At 39.5% G+C, this 13,290-nt stretch overlaps 1 protein-coding gene across 3 annotated transcripts in view; it reads right to left on the reverse strand.

Moving 5' to 3' along the window:
- SPOCK1 (SPARC (osteonectin), cwcv and kazal like domains proteoglycan 1) overlaps window positions 1-13,290 on the reverse strand; it is a 496,308-nt gene that overhangs the window by 145,156 nt on the left and 337,862 nt on the right. For all 3 annotated transcript variants that reach the window (XM_034779825.1, XM_034779824.1, XM_034779826.1), the window contains one exon: window positions 8,845-8,977. In XM_034779825.1, the coding sequence (XP_034635716.1) occupies window positions 8,845-8,977 (133 nt within the window). The remainder of the gene's footprint in view (window positions 1-8,844; window positions 8,978-13,290) is intronic.

Below are 13,290 nucleotides of genomic sequence, written 5' to 3' on the forward strand. Positions count from 1 at the left end.
CTTCAATATGACTCAACACTGAATGGAGACTCCAGGATTTGGCCTGGAGCATCTTTATTTACATTGATTTTCAGCCTCTATTTTCATTGAAAAAAGAAAACAGGAGTACTTGTGGCACCTTAGAGACTAACAAATTTATTTGAGCATAAGCTTTCGTGGGCTACAGCCCACTTCTTCAGATGCATAGAATGGAACATATATTGAGGAGATATATATACACATACAGAAAGCATGAAAAGGTGGGAGTTGTCTTACCAACTCTGAGAGGCCAATTAAGTAAGAGGAAAAAATATATTTTCTATTCTATGCATCCAAAGAAGTGGGCTGTAGCCCACGAAAGCTTATGCTCAAATAAATTTGTTAGTCAACATTTTCCCAAACTGTCTTTCTCTGAATTGTTTACATGGCATTGTCTTTGATCATAAACAAACAGTTGGCTGGAGGCTCTGTTGAAAAAGAAAAAGGCCCAGTGTTTGCTAGCACATCAGGTGTAGCCAGGAACAAACAGATAAGATCAGAGGAAGTGTGGCATGACTTAGGCCTCATCTACACCTAAAACTTAGGTCGACTTAACTACGTTGCTCAGGGATGTGAAAAATTCACCTCCCGCTGCTGATGTCCCTCCTAGGGTTGAACAAAATGTTTCATTTGACCCCAAATGAAAATTTTATTGTTTTTTTTTGATTTGCTGAAAATTCCAAAAAAAGTCAGTATCTGTTTCGGTCCAACCAATCTTCTTTATTTTTTGCAACTGCAAGTGAATTGAAAAAATCAGTTATTCACTCAGCTCTAGTTGTGTTTAGTGTCAGTGACAGAAAACCAACTGTGTCACCCTGCAATGTCCATTTGCTGGCTAAGAAACACCAATGAGGGAGAACGCTGTGCTAAAGGAAAATTGGCTATTGGTCCCAACAGTCTCCACGATATCTGGCAGCTAGGTGGGTTATGAAATTCTAAGGGACATTGTGCTAAACAACTGGCATTCGGAATCTCTGCAGATATTTACTAATTGTGTTTCTGAGATTGCCTGCAGGGAGAGCATTTAAAAAAAACAAACATTATTTTAGCCAATCTTTGTTGTTGTTTTTATTTTCTCTATTTCCATGATTCCTGGAAGCAATGTTATTTGCCTCTTGCTTCCTTCCCCTAATATTAAATTAGTTACCTAATGCTATGACAACAGTAGGTGACTTTTCCATTTTCAAACAAAAGAGACATGATCATGGGCTTAATTAGTTTGCAACGGTTTAATTAAAATTTGCAAAACAACAATGTACCTAATTACAAGCATAATAATTATACCAATGTACCTTTCAATCTTTTAAGGGACTGTTAGTCATTGAGGTGTGTATTTTGTAATTGAAGATCATCCTTATTTTCATTTTCTGATTAGTTAAGTACAGTCATTGTCATGTTCAGGTAATTGCTTTATTAACTAGCTTAATTAAACTTCCTGTAAAACTGACAGCTATGCAGTTATATTTTTAATGTGTTGCTGACAAAAGTGTTAACTAATTACATAACATTCTTTATAGGGCTTAGGTACCTCACTAGCTTAATTCATTAGTATTTGCAAAGGGCTTTTAGAACCCCGAATGGAAGATACTGCAAAAGTGCCAAGAATTGTCAGAGTATAAAATGGACCTTGGAGAAGTTTGTATGCAGAAAACAGCAGCTTCTCTTTATAAAAGAAAACTTTATCGTGAGGGAGAAATACTGCATATTATAAAGCCTCTGCAACCCCAGCAATAGCTGCATTCTGTCTTTACTGAACGTTATCTTTCTGGTCTATGGGTTTCTTTTTTACAATGAGTTGAAAGGATGAGGGGAAGCTGATATTATGATAAGATTCTGTTGTTCCAAAAAACGAGCTCTAGCACTGCAAGCATGTGTATGGGGATTCAGGTGGAGGTAGGTACTGGGCCCTGCTGCCTCTTGTGTTTGAATTTAACCTTCTGGCACCTAACACATCATAGGGTGTGACCCAAGACATCCCAGCATGCATAGTTTGAGACTGTGCAGAATGCAAACACAAAAGAGGCCATAAGAGGGGAGGGCATTCCATGTGGCAGGCCAAACACTGAGGCATCTGGGCCCACCAAAGAATTACTAGATGCAGTGGAAACAACACTTCCAAGTTCATTTTCTGAATACAGCTTTGTTCATCTTCGTGGACTTCAGCAGTGGTTGTGGGCAGACGCAGTATGAGCCGCCAACCTTGGGGCAAATTTTCAAAAGAGCTCAGGAAAATATTTGCAAAGGCTCAACACCCTCAACCAGGGATAGATTTTCAAAACAACCGAGCTCCTATTTAAGAACCTAAATGAGGTCCAGATTTGTGAAAGCGCTCAGCACCCAGCAGCTCCCGTGGTGACACGACCACATTTTCACAAGCTCTTGAGAAAGTCTGTCCCAGTTGGTGTTGATCCAGCCTTAGTGATCTTTCCACTTTTTTCATGGAGACTCTTTGCTCTCCAGTGCAGTGCTGTGGAGAGCCAGGAATTCCCTTTTACCCTCATTGTCCCTAGTAGCCTCAGTTTCAGTGAACATTAGCTATTCATGTAATGAGAGATGTTGGTATATATGTAAATACTTAACCTATCAAGTACCAGAAGATGGCGCTCAAGAATATGCAGCCAAGCCCCTGGCTTTTGTAGGCCCAATAAAGCTTTTTGGATCAGCTCTTTACAACTATCCCCCATGACCAGTGTGGGTATGTACAGTCAATTCCACGGATCACCCGCACTGTCATTAACTTAAGTAAAATATTTTCTTTCCAATTGGGGTTATTCAGTTTGATTCCTATATGAAGTAGTAGCTATTGGTACAGCACTTTGAAGAGTGTAAAGGGCTAGCAAAGTTCTAAGTATTGTCATGTAATACAAGACACTATGGTGATAATGCTTTCAATTATTTTGTCATCCAGTTTGTAAGAATGGAAGAGTTTATTACTCTTTCAAGAATGACTAACAACATTTAATAATAATATACATTAAAAAAAAACATTTTAAAGTGAAGGTACTGGAAGTCAGTGCCCGAAAGCTTCTTGACACTTTTACAAAGTAAGGAGAACTCCACCAACCCAGCCCCCCTATGAGGTCTCTGAAATACTTAAGTCCAAGGTCACTATCCATCAAAGCAATTACTGTTGTCCTATTTCTGCCTTAGACATCCTAAACCTTGAAGGTATGCCAGCATAGCTGTGCAGAAACTCAATGAAATTCTCCATAAAAGGAGGTTCATGCCTGAGCAATTGTTGGATGGAAAAATAAGTCAGGATATTATTTTCTGAGCAGTCATGCTCTAACTGGGGAAGAGCAAATTGGTGACATCACTCCTACTCCTCATGCAAATATGGGAGGGGACGCTGCAGCTTTTCTTGAACATCATTTCCTTTTAATTCATTTCCCTCCCCCCACCCCAACAGTCACCAGTTCAGAGTCAAGGTACCTACAAGCCCCCATGCAAACATCACTGAACAGAGTCTTTATTCTGTGGTGAAGTGCTTTCATGCAGCTGTCTCAAGACACAGTGGATAAATAGACCTATGCACAAAACTGTGTCCTGTCCCAGAGAATCCACTGTATTCTGAAGGGGAAGACTGACAAACTCAACCAGGACAGATTCCAACACTGACAAATATAGGTCAACTACAAACTCTATAACTTATCTAAACTGCTTTTTGTGCATGGTTATCAGAATAGATGACCGGTGTACATATTCATTTTAAATGACTTTGTCCCCAAAGTAGTTGCTGCCCTCTGTCTTTTAGATATGAACTTGACAGCAAGTTTCTCATTTGCCATATCTCCTCCTACAGGACATTGTACTTCTGCAAACTAGTTTGTGAAGGGGAGGACCGCATATGTGCCCATTAGATGCATGCACACATGCACAAATACAAAACAAAATGCTACATGTCTACCTTACATGAAGGGGCACTTGCATAGTCCACACTAGATTATCCACACTACCTGTAGTAATATTCACCAATAATACTGCACTGGAAAGGAAAGCACCAAAGAAGAGTGCTGTGGTTTTAGAAACTACATGATCAGAAGGGTTATCCGAGAAAGAAGAGAAAACACTGCCTTGAAGTCCCCTGGGGAGTTCTAGGAAAGTAGCTCCAACCGTCTTCTTAATTCATCAGAGACGTAAAAAACCCTGATAGTTACTTACAATAAACATTTTATTTGTTAGAACATTTAAACTTGACCTTTAGTTTTGTAGCAGTCATTTGAAACGATTAAGATTATGCTGAAAATAAAATAACCTGTAATGGCGAAGCGCTGAAATAAAGGCCAAACCTATAAAAGCACCTGATTCTGACATGCCACAAGTGCATTACAGTCAAATTATTATGCATTAGACTTGTCAACTTAAATTTTTTCCTTAAGAGTTGAGCCCTAATGTACAATTTGCTAATATGTAACAGCTATTTAAGAAAGCAAACGTGGGAGCTGATTTGAGTGGCACTATATGATTCTACATAAGCTTCTGTTTGATGGCAGATGCTAAGTCCTGTCAATTGCTACTCACAGAAAACACTTGTCTTCTCTCTTCAGTGACGTTCTGCAATTACTAGCCTCAAGATATCAAGGGCTTAAAATGTCGGATATTTGAATGGCTTTTTGCAACAGAAGTCATGCCATCAGAAAGACAATGCCATAAATTAGCTCCTGCATTCTAGCCTCAACAGCAGAATTTATGTGTCAACTGTGGCTATTTTAGGAAGCAGATGCCATGGCGGGGCTCCCAATGGAGTATCACTAAAACCTTTTAACTTGCCATAGTTGCTACACAGAGAAAGTGGGAGGTAAAGAGGCCAATAGCCAATTGATTTCAAAATGAAATCACTCAATCTCTGTAGATTGAGTGCAGGATAATCTCCAAACTATGAATAACTAAGAGAAATTAAAAATTGAAATGACTTCATTCATGCTTATTTAATTTATGCTCCTTAAAGTAAGTACCCTACGAATAGGATACTTTAGAAAGCCAGAAAAATATATACAAACTTCTCTGCTAGGTATCAAAAAAGAAAAAATATAAGGAATCTGGGAAAACTAATGGGAATGCATTCCAGCTAGTCAACAAACTTCCAGGGGAGATTAGGCAAGTCTTTAGGAAATGCTGCAAAACTTTCCTCTTTGAAAAGGCCTTTCTATCATAAAAATGGTACTCACAGTCTCTTTCCCACCCAATAAAAAAACCCAAATCCTGACTGAAACAAAACAAAGAGAAAAAATCTAAAAGTACATTAATGTTTTTTAAAAAATCGAAACGAAACACCCTACTCCAAACAGAGAGTTCAGACACTGTAAAGGGAGATGTGACAGAGACTCCATGAAGTCCATTAAGGACTTCACTATTGCTAGTCATTTTACATGGAAGATGCTCAGATACTACAGTGATGGGCAACAGTATAAAACCCTAAGACAGAGCCTACTCTGTGAAACAGGATTCTGCAATTCAGACCCTTCAAACTAAGGTGTGGGAACACTAAAGCAAACATCCATCTAACACACTGATGGTCCTAGTGGCTGACAGCAGGCATTGCTCTTAATTAATGGCCTGATTTTCAGAGGTGCTGAGCACCCACATATTCTATAAAGGTAATGAAAGAGTTGACCATGCTCAGTGCTTTTGAAAATCGAGCCATAATTCCAAGATCCATTGTGCTTTAGAGAGAGGTTCTGTGACCACAATATGAAAGGAGGGATCACCCAGGGGTTTTCCCTAGAACTGCAATGGCTCCCAGTCTTTCTCTAGATTTTAAAGACAACAGAGACCACTATGATCATCTAGTTTGAACTTCTGCATTACACAGATCAGAGAACATCACCCACTAATTCCTGCATCAAACTCATAATTCCTGTTTGAGCTACGTTATATTTTTAGAAAGATAGCCTTGATCGGAAGACTTCTTTTTGGGGTTCTGGACAAATGATCTTCGATCTCTTCCTTAAGAATAGAGCTGGTTGGGTATTTTCTATGGATTTTTTTTAAACAGAAAATGTAGTTTCAGCAAAACTGAAATTTTCTATGGGAAAATTATGATTTTGCAGAATTTTTTTATTTTCTTCTGGGAAAATCTATATAAAATGTTTCCTTTTGGGTCAAATGGAAACATTTTGTTTGGTTTGGTTCAATGTTGATCTGTTTTTGTTTGAGCTGCAGCTGTGCCTTGCAGAAGCTGATATGGGACATACAAATCCTTTCTGGACTATATCCTCCCATGATGTGCCACAGTCTCTGCTCTGGGTGAATTACTGAGGTGCATCGTGAGTGTCATGTGATCATAGTGCATCATGGGAAATGTAGTCTGGCCAGGGAACTCAGCCCATAGAGAACAATGAGGACATGAGGCATCAGAACTACATCTCCCATGAGGCATGGTAGCAGATGTGGGGCACAAAGATTAATGTTTAACTGTTTCAACATTTCCGAATCAATTTTTTTCATCTCTTTCTGTACCAAGAAACATTTCACCTTTTTACAGGATGGAGATTCCTATTTTCAACCAGATCTAAAGTAAACTTGCCAAAAGGTAGCTCTTGCTAAAAAGGCAACTGAGCAGAGCTTTTATGGGGACACTTTTAGTGAAGGTAGGAAGCCACAGTGCTCTACTGGCTACTGTAATGATATGCACTGTATTGCAAGAGGTATTACTGCTATATAGTCTTACAACGTACTGCAAAGAGCTATTGCAGAAAATTGCTACTACAACGGATCTGTTATTTGTTTAATAAAGGTCAAGCACGGAAGCATTTGGCTGCTCGGGCTGACATGGCTGTTCAGGGATTACTGATCATTACATGGTGCCAGGAGAGGCTTCAATCCAAAGGAGATCTAAAGAAAAGCAACTACAAATGTGCAACAAGAGAAAAAGATAAGACTTCTATGCTACACTACAATGAAAGCAATCAAAACCTACTGTTCCCCAGCAAATGGTAGGTAATATTGACAATAATTGGAAAACTTTTAAGCAGAGATTCATGCTACACTGCACAGTAGTTGGTGCATTTGAAAAGTCTGACAAAAAAATGTAGCTGCATATCTTACAACTCCAGGGACTTGAGCAATTTATATATAAATAGATAATAGATAAAGATGAGCCAAGGTTGCTTATTCACAAGTCTGATGCATATCACTCATAACAGAAGGAGACTAGTGAGAGGTATGTCTTCCAGAGAAGAACATTCAACAATTGGAGTCATTTAATACCTTCATTACAGCCCTTAGGCTCACAGCTTAGTCGCAACACTTTGATGAATTTATAACATCAGTGGTTTTGATCAAAAAGTATTTGGCGTTAACAATAAAAAAGTAATCAGAGGGGGTCAGTTAAGAGATCCAGTCCTTAGGCTGAGTGATGCAGTTATGCTGAGCAAGTGAAATAGTATGAGTGAATATACAAATGAAAACCACTTACTACGGACTTATCAGTTTGTTCTATCTGATCATGTTCCAAAGGGCTAAGAGGAGAGGAAGAGGGAAAGATAAACATCAAAGTAACATGAAAACCTGTTTTGGGAGGCAGGGAGCTGGGGTGGAGGGAAAAGGAGAAATCAGAGAGTCATGTACGGTTATTTGGGGAGAAAGACTAATAACTGGGACAAGGCAGGAAGCAGTAGAAATGTATTTCAGTCATTTGACTGCAATTTCAAAACCAGCTCAAGGTTTACCCAAGACCAAACATTGATGAGGAGAAAATACTGTATTGGTTGTCATTCATGATGTACTAACTTAAGGAGGAGAATAGATATTAGACTGTCATTAAAAGTGATAGGTTCAGCAGACAGTTCATAGCATTCATTCTTTACTAGTACATGGATGCAGGTCAAAACAGAAAGGAAAGCTTCAGCTATTTTTTTCCCGTTGGCTCCGGGGATCTTTTTGCTCAAGTAAAACAGGAGTTTAAATGGATGAGCCACAGCCAGGTGCTAACGTCTGTATCTAAGGATGGAGTATTTTACCTGCAGAGGCAGCAAGAGCACAAGAATTAGTATTACTGGCCCAAACTACCATGTCTTGCTCTCCTCTGATATGTTCCAGAACTTTCTGCTACTGATCATTTTATTTTCCTACATCTTTTGGGCCATCTTGAAACTTTTAAAGGTACTTTTACTGGCCGTCAAGCCTTATTTTGGCTGTTAGTAGAGAAGAATCTATCCCTAGAGACATAACTCCCCATTCCAGGAGCATGATGTATAAATATAGAGCACTGCATTGTACAAACATGGAAGGCTTAATACCGACAGCATGCGATTTGGACTGCTGAATTAAACATGGTTGTGGAGCTGGTTTCTTTTATTGAATCAAGCCCTAAGGCAATCATATTGTCAATATAACACTGGGCCAATTTATACCTGCTGGGTTCTGGGAGTACTTTTCTCAGCTATAATGTATGCTATTTATGGAACACAGGAATGTTAAAACTATGACTTAAGTGAACTGTAATATGTTATCCACCCAACAGGAAATCCATCTCAGAATGACATTGCTGTTCTGAGGACAAAGCTGGCAGTGAGAACTATACCAAGGGTTTCGTTATCTAACCATACAATGAATGAAAGGATCTAGTGCAGCAGGGGAAAGAGCAAATACAAGGCAATATTGACTCCGAGGTTCCAGAAATGCGTATTTTCAATTACACATTGGTGTTTCCCCAAATAATTATAAAATCATCAGCATTTTTTTTTTATATACAGAAATATGCGGCCTTAGCACTGGTTTCTACAAACTGTTTTAATAGGATTTGTTTGCAACAACTAGAACCTCTCCACATTACAACCTGGACGGCCCTTGCAGACAGAGTTTCTGACTGTAAAGTGAATTTACCTTGGAAGTGTAAGTATGTCCATCAGAGCCACAGACAGGGCTGGCATGCATCACTGGACATGGCTTGCACTTGACTAAATTGGCCGGTCCAATCCAATGTTTCGGGGCCAGATTTCCTTTCTTTTGCCAAAGGCTGCAAAACAAAAAATACCAGTCTTGGGATATGAGTGTGAAAAACAAGAGCACGAGAACTTCTCTTAGTCAATCAAATCCTGTTTATTTACTGTATTCATTTAAAAAACCCTGAAAATTAAATATAGCTCCTAGCTATACCCCCATAATATGGAAAATTATAGCATTCCCTCTACAATGCCTACATAGCTCTCTTTCAATCTATAATTAATATACTATACTGTTAAATTAATGACACTTCACTGTATTTTGCTTTATAATTCAAAAAACCTTATTTACAAATGTAACATAGCTAATCCTTGCAACATTCCTATGTGGCAGGAAAATACGATTATCATCATCTCCATCTTGTACTTGGAGAAATGGTGACACAGAAGACCTGATTTTCAGCCCCTGCCTTATCTAGGTCCCTATGTTTGTGCCAACAAGAAATTGCTTATGTGTAACTGACAGTTTTTTAGGCATGTATGTACCTTTTTGCACTTGCAAATCAGGTAAATGGCACATCTAAATGACAAATTCTGCCTGCAAACTTTGTGTTCGTGAAATGGAGGCCAGGTTTCCAAAATCTGCCCCAGAGAAGTTAAATGACTTACACAAAGTCATATATTAAGTCAGTCAGTTGCAGAGTTGATTTTAAGTGTTTTAGCTTTCCAGAAAATGTTAAACTATGAGAAACTTCTTAAATACCATTGTTAAGATGGAGTTCAGGATGAGAGTGTTTAACAACAACTTATAGGCAAAAATCCCTAAAGAAATGCTGCAGTTTACATTAAAGATTTGAAAGTATGGACATGCAATTAAGATCACTCAACCAATTTTTGCTCTGCACATGTAGTGACATCAGCTTCCATCTTCCCTTCACATCAGCTTTGCAATGTATGTTATTTTTGGATCAAGAACATTCCTAAAGAATTTAGAACAATCTAGAGAGATTGGACCACTGTCATCCTTCCTTTTCTTTATATAATATATAGAAAGTTTATATAAAGTACCTTTCCCAAAACCATAGGAGACTCAGTTACAGCATTTCAAAAATGTGTATGAAATCTTTGGATTTTAACATCTGTCTCAAAAAGATAAAACGAACACCCAATAAATGCAATTAATTGCTAACAAATGTAGATCAGTAGCTTTACTTTCCTATTATAATGAAATATCTTGAGTATTGTAATAATTTACGTTACCAGTAAGTAGTGTAGAGTGTATGAGGCACCCAAAAAAGAAATAACCATTTTTCAGCAGTGCTGAAAGTCTGGGTCCTGGTCTCAGGGCATGTTCTGCCAATCAGAATAGCATAATGGTTCTGTCTCATATTTGATTGGTTGTAAGTGATGCCAAATATTCTGTTGGAATGGCGTTCTTTGTAAAACAGAGGCAGGACTCCATCTTGGTGTGTAGCTTGAATTTAGCTCTTAATATTAGATTTTTTTTTCTAATTCACTTTCAGTTTTCAGGGCCTGATTTTTAGAAACCAGAGACTCAGTTCTCTACCTATCTTTGCATGCTACCTCCCACATGTGGGAATCCCCCCAAAATGGCATTCCTTGTGCATGTGGCTAGACAGATAGCTATTCAGTCATGTGGGAGCGCAAATGCCTGATTAATGTGTGTGTATATGGTAAAAGTGCATTCAAAAGTCGGCTTACTAGTATGGATGCAAAATCAGGTGTGAAACTTTGGACTCGGTATGAAAATCCAGCATGTGACTCCACTCCATTCATTACAACACAACAAATGAATCATTAGCAACTCAAGTATTCTTCTTTCATCATTAAAAATGTTTGTTTGGAGAAGGCTCTCTAGAATCCCCCTCATAATCTTCCACTATCCTTGAAGAGCCCACATCACCATAACACTATGTTAGGACTATAACAGTGTTTAAAAGAGAACAGGATAAATTCATGGAGGTTAAGTCCATTAATGGCTATTAGCCACGATGGGTAAGGAATGGTGTCCCTAGACTTCGTTTGTCAGAAGATGGAGATGGATGGCAGGAGAGAGATCACTTGATCATTATCTATTGGGTTCACTCCCTCTGGGGCACCTGGCATTGGCCACTGTCGGTAGACAGAATACTGGGCTAGATGGACCTTTGGTCTGACCCAGTATGGCCGTTCTTATGTATTTCCAAGCCTGACCAGTATTTTCAGGCATTATATTAAATCTATTGAAAACACATTGTTACGGTGCTATTATCATTAGCATACAGTAGTAAGCTAATAACATGCTTTTTTTCATTAACCACAAGCCATGTTCACCATACAGCTAAGTTCTTCTCTTTCAGGCATCAAAATATTTACTAGCGAAAGACATCGACTTCATTGCAAACATGAAGAAAAATAACCATCATCCGACTGCTTGGTCCTTACAGCAGAATATAAAATATATCATCGAGCAGTTTAGCTGCAAATGCATTTCAAAGTACCACTGAATGACTTTATCACACTTCTAGAAAAATATATATGGATACATTTTTAAAGCAATTTCACTACAGATTGCAATTTGCTACACAATACAAACTCTGATGTAATGTTACATTCAGCGGTTAACATAATAAAAATTCTATTCTTTCATCTCAGCTCAAGTTTTCTTCTATTCTAACCTTTGTCACAGTGATAAATCGTGCTATTAGGAATTAAGTATCCACAGAGAGAACCCAATCACCATGTCATAAAACTACAAAAGTAGGAGCCTGTGGTCAAAGTCAGCATTCCCCTGTAATCTTGAAGAAGCCCTCAATATATAGGGCAACTTTCATCTCTTGACGAGTGCATTCAATTTTACATGCTAGAGTTACTATTACTAACGAGCTAAATCCTCTGATGCAAGCATCCAGAGATTACCGAGCTTTTGGTTCTGAAGTCCTACATCCAAATCTGACTGGCCGTGGATCCAAATCAGTGTGGCTGGGGAAGAAAAATCCAGCTCCAGATAAGATGGCCCAAATCTCATGAGAAAATCTAGCAAGCTTTTGGACCCATTAGAGGCTACTGTCACTTTTGCAGGAAGCAGTAGATGGTGCAGTGGCAGCAGCTACGGGGCTGGGATAGAAGCAGGAGCAGACGTTGCCTAGGACAGCACTCTTTAAGCCCCTTGGAACGGGAAGAAAATTTGGGGGGAGTGATAGAAGGTGCAGAGTGACAGAGGAGGGAAGAAAGGAAAAAGTTTTCTATGGAGGAAGCTGTACACTGCAGCCCCAGCAAAGACACACAAGAAGTTAGACACAGCGGCAGGAGGAATTCCATTCTCCAGCTCTCTTCAGACAACACCCTGATCCACAGACAAGTTGGAGGGTCTGAGGAGAAAGAGAGCTAAGAATACAAGAAAGGACTTTCTTCCTGACCTTCTGCTAGCAGGGAGCTGCCTACTGAAGCCTCTGCATGGGCACCCGTAGCAGGAAGAGTTTTACTGTACCCTGCAGTGACTAGACAGGGCCCCCCATGTGGTAGCACGGTGATCTCCAATCTAGACAGCCACAGCAAGCAGTGGTCAGATTTATAAAGTGCAAACAGGATGGATTCAATGGAGCATCTCAACTTTAAAAATCAACCTGTTCCTTTCCTCCACATTGATACTGATTACCAGTTGAACTAGGGTCCCTTTCCCTGACACAGGGCTTCCACCCCATTTACAGATGGCCTTTCAATCCTGGCGCTTTCCTGCACCATGGTATGTACGTGTGCTGCACTCTTTGATGTATCGCCTCTATTTGGAATGGTGAATGACACTGAAAACGCTGCAGTAAATTTAACTAAGAGAAGAATAAATATCAAGATGTCAAGGGCACCCCCTGTACACGTATACAGAGTACCACCTGGGTAACATTCAGTTGTCCTTCACACAAGGCTCTGTTTGGTGTTTGCGTGGTGTGGGACCCGTTCATCTGAATGCATATCCAGAGCCTCTATCTCATGACTCATCCAGCTGTCACAGCAGCGGGAATCTGTATGGTGTGTATGCTTGGACTCACGCTCTGGGAACACAAATCTAGTGCCTTGTTTGGCAATGTCCAGCTGCCCTTTGTGTGTGGACATGTCCTGTGTATTCTGCACCCTTAAATAGTCTCCATGTCACTGATGTCAGAAGCCATGTGCAGAGCAGTAATGGAAGATGAACAGCCCATGCACTCTGCTCTCCTTTGAGCAGCTTCCATGCTATCTGCCAGTCTCCATGCTGAACTAGTTCTGATTCAGGCTGAGTGACTGTGTCTCATTCCTGGCCATGCTGCATTCTTCAACTCTGCTCCTTTCCACCTTCTCTCTGGCTGCAATTAATTCACCCACGTTTGATCCCATTAATGTGTCTTAGAAA

This window comes from Trachemys scripta, chromosome 8 (assembly GCF_013100865.1).
Source record: "Trachemys scripta elegans isolate TJP31775 chromosome 8, CAS_Tse_1.0, whole genome shotgun sequence".
Lineage (NCBI taxonomy): Eukaryota > Metazoa > Chordata > Testudines > Emydidae > Trachemys > Trachemys scripta.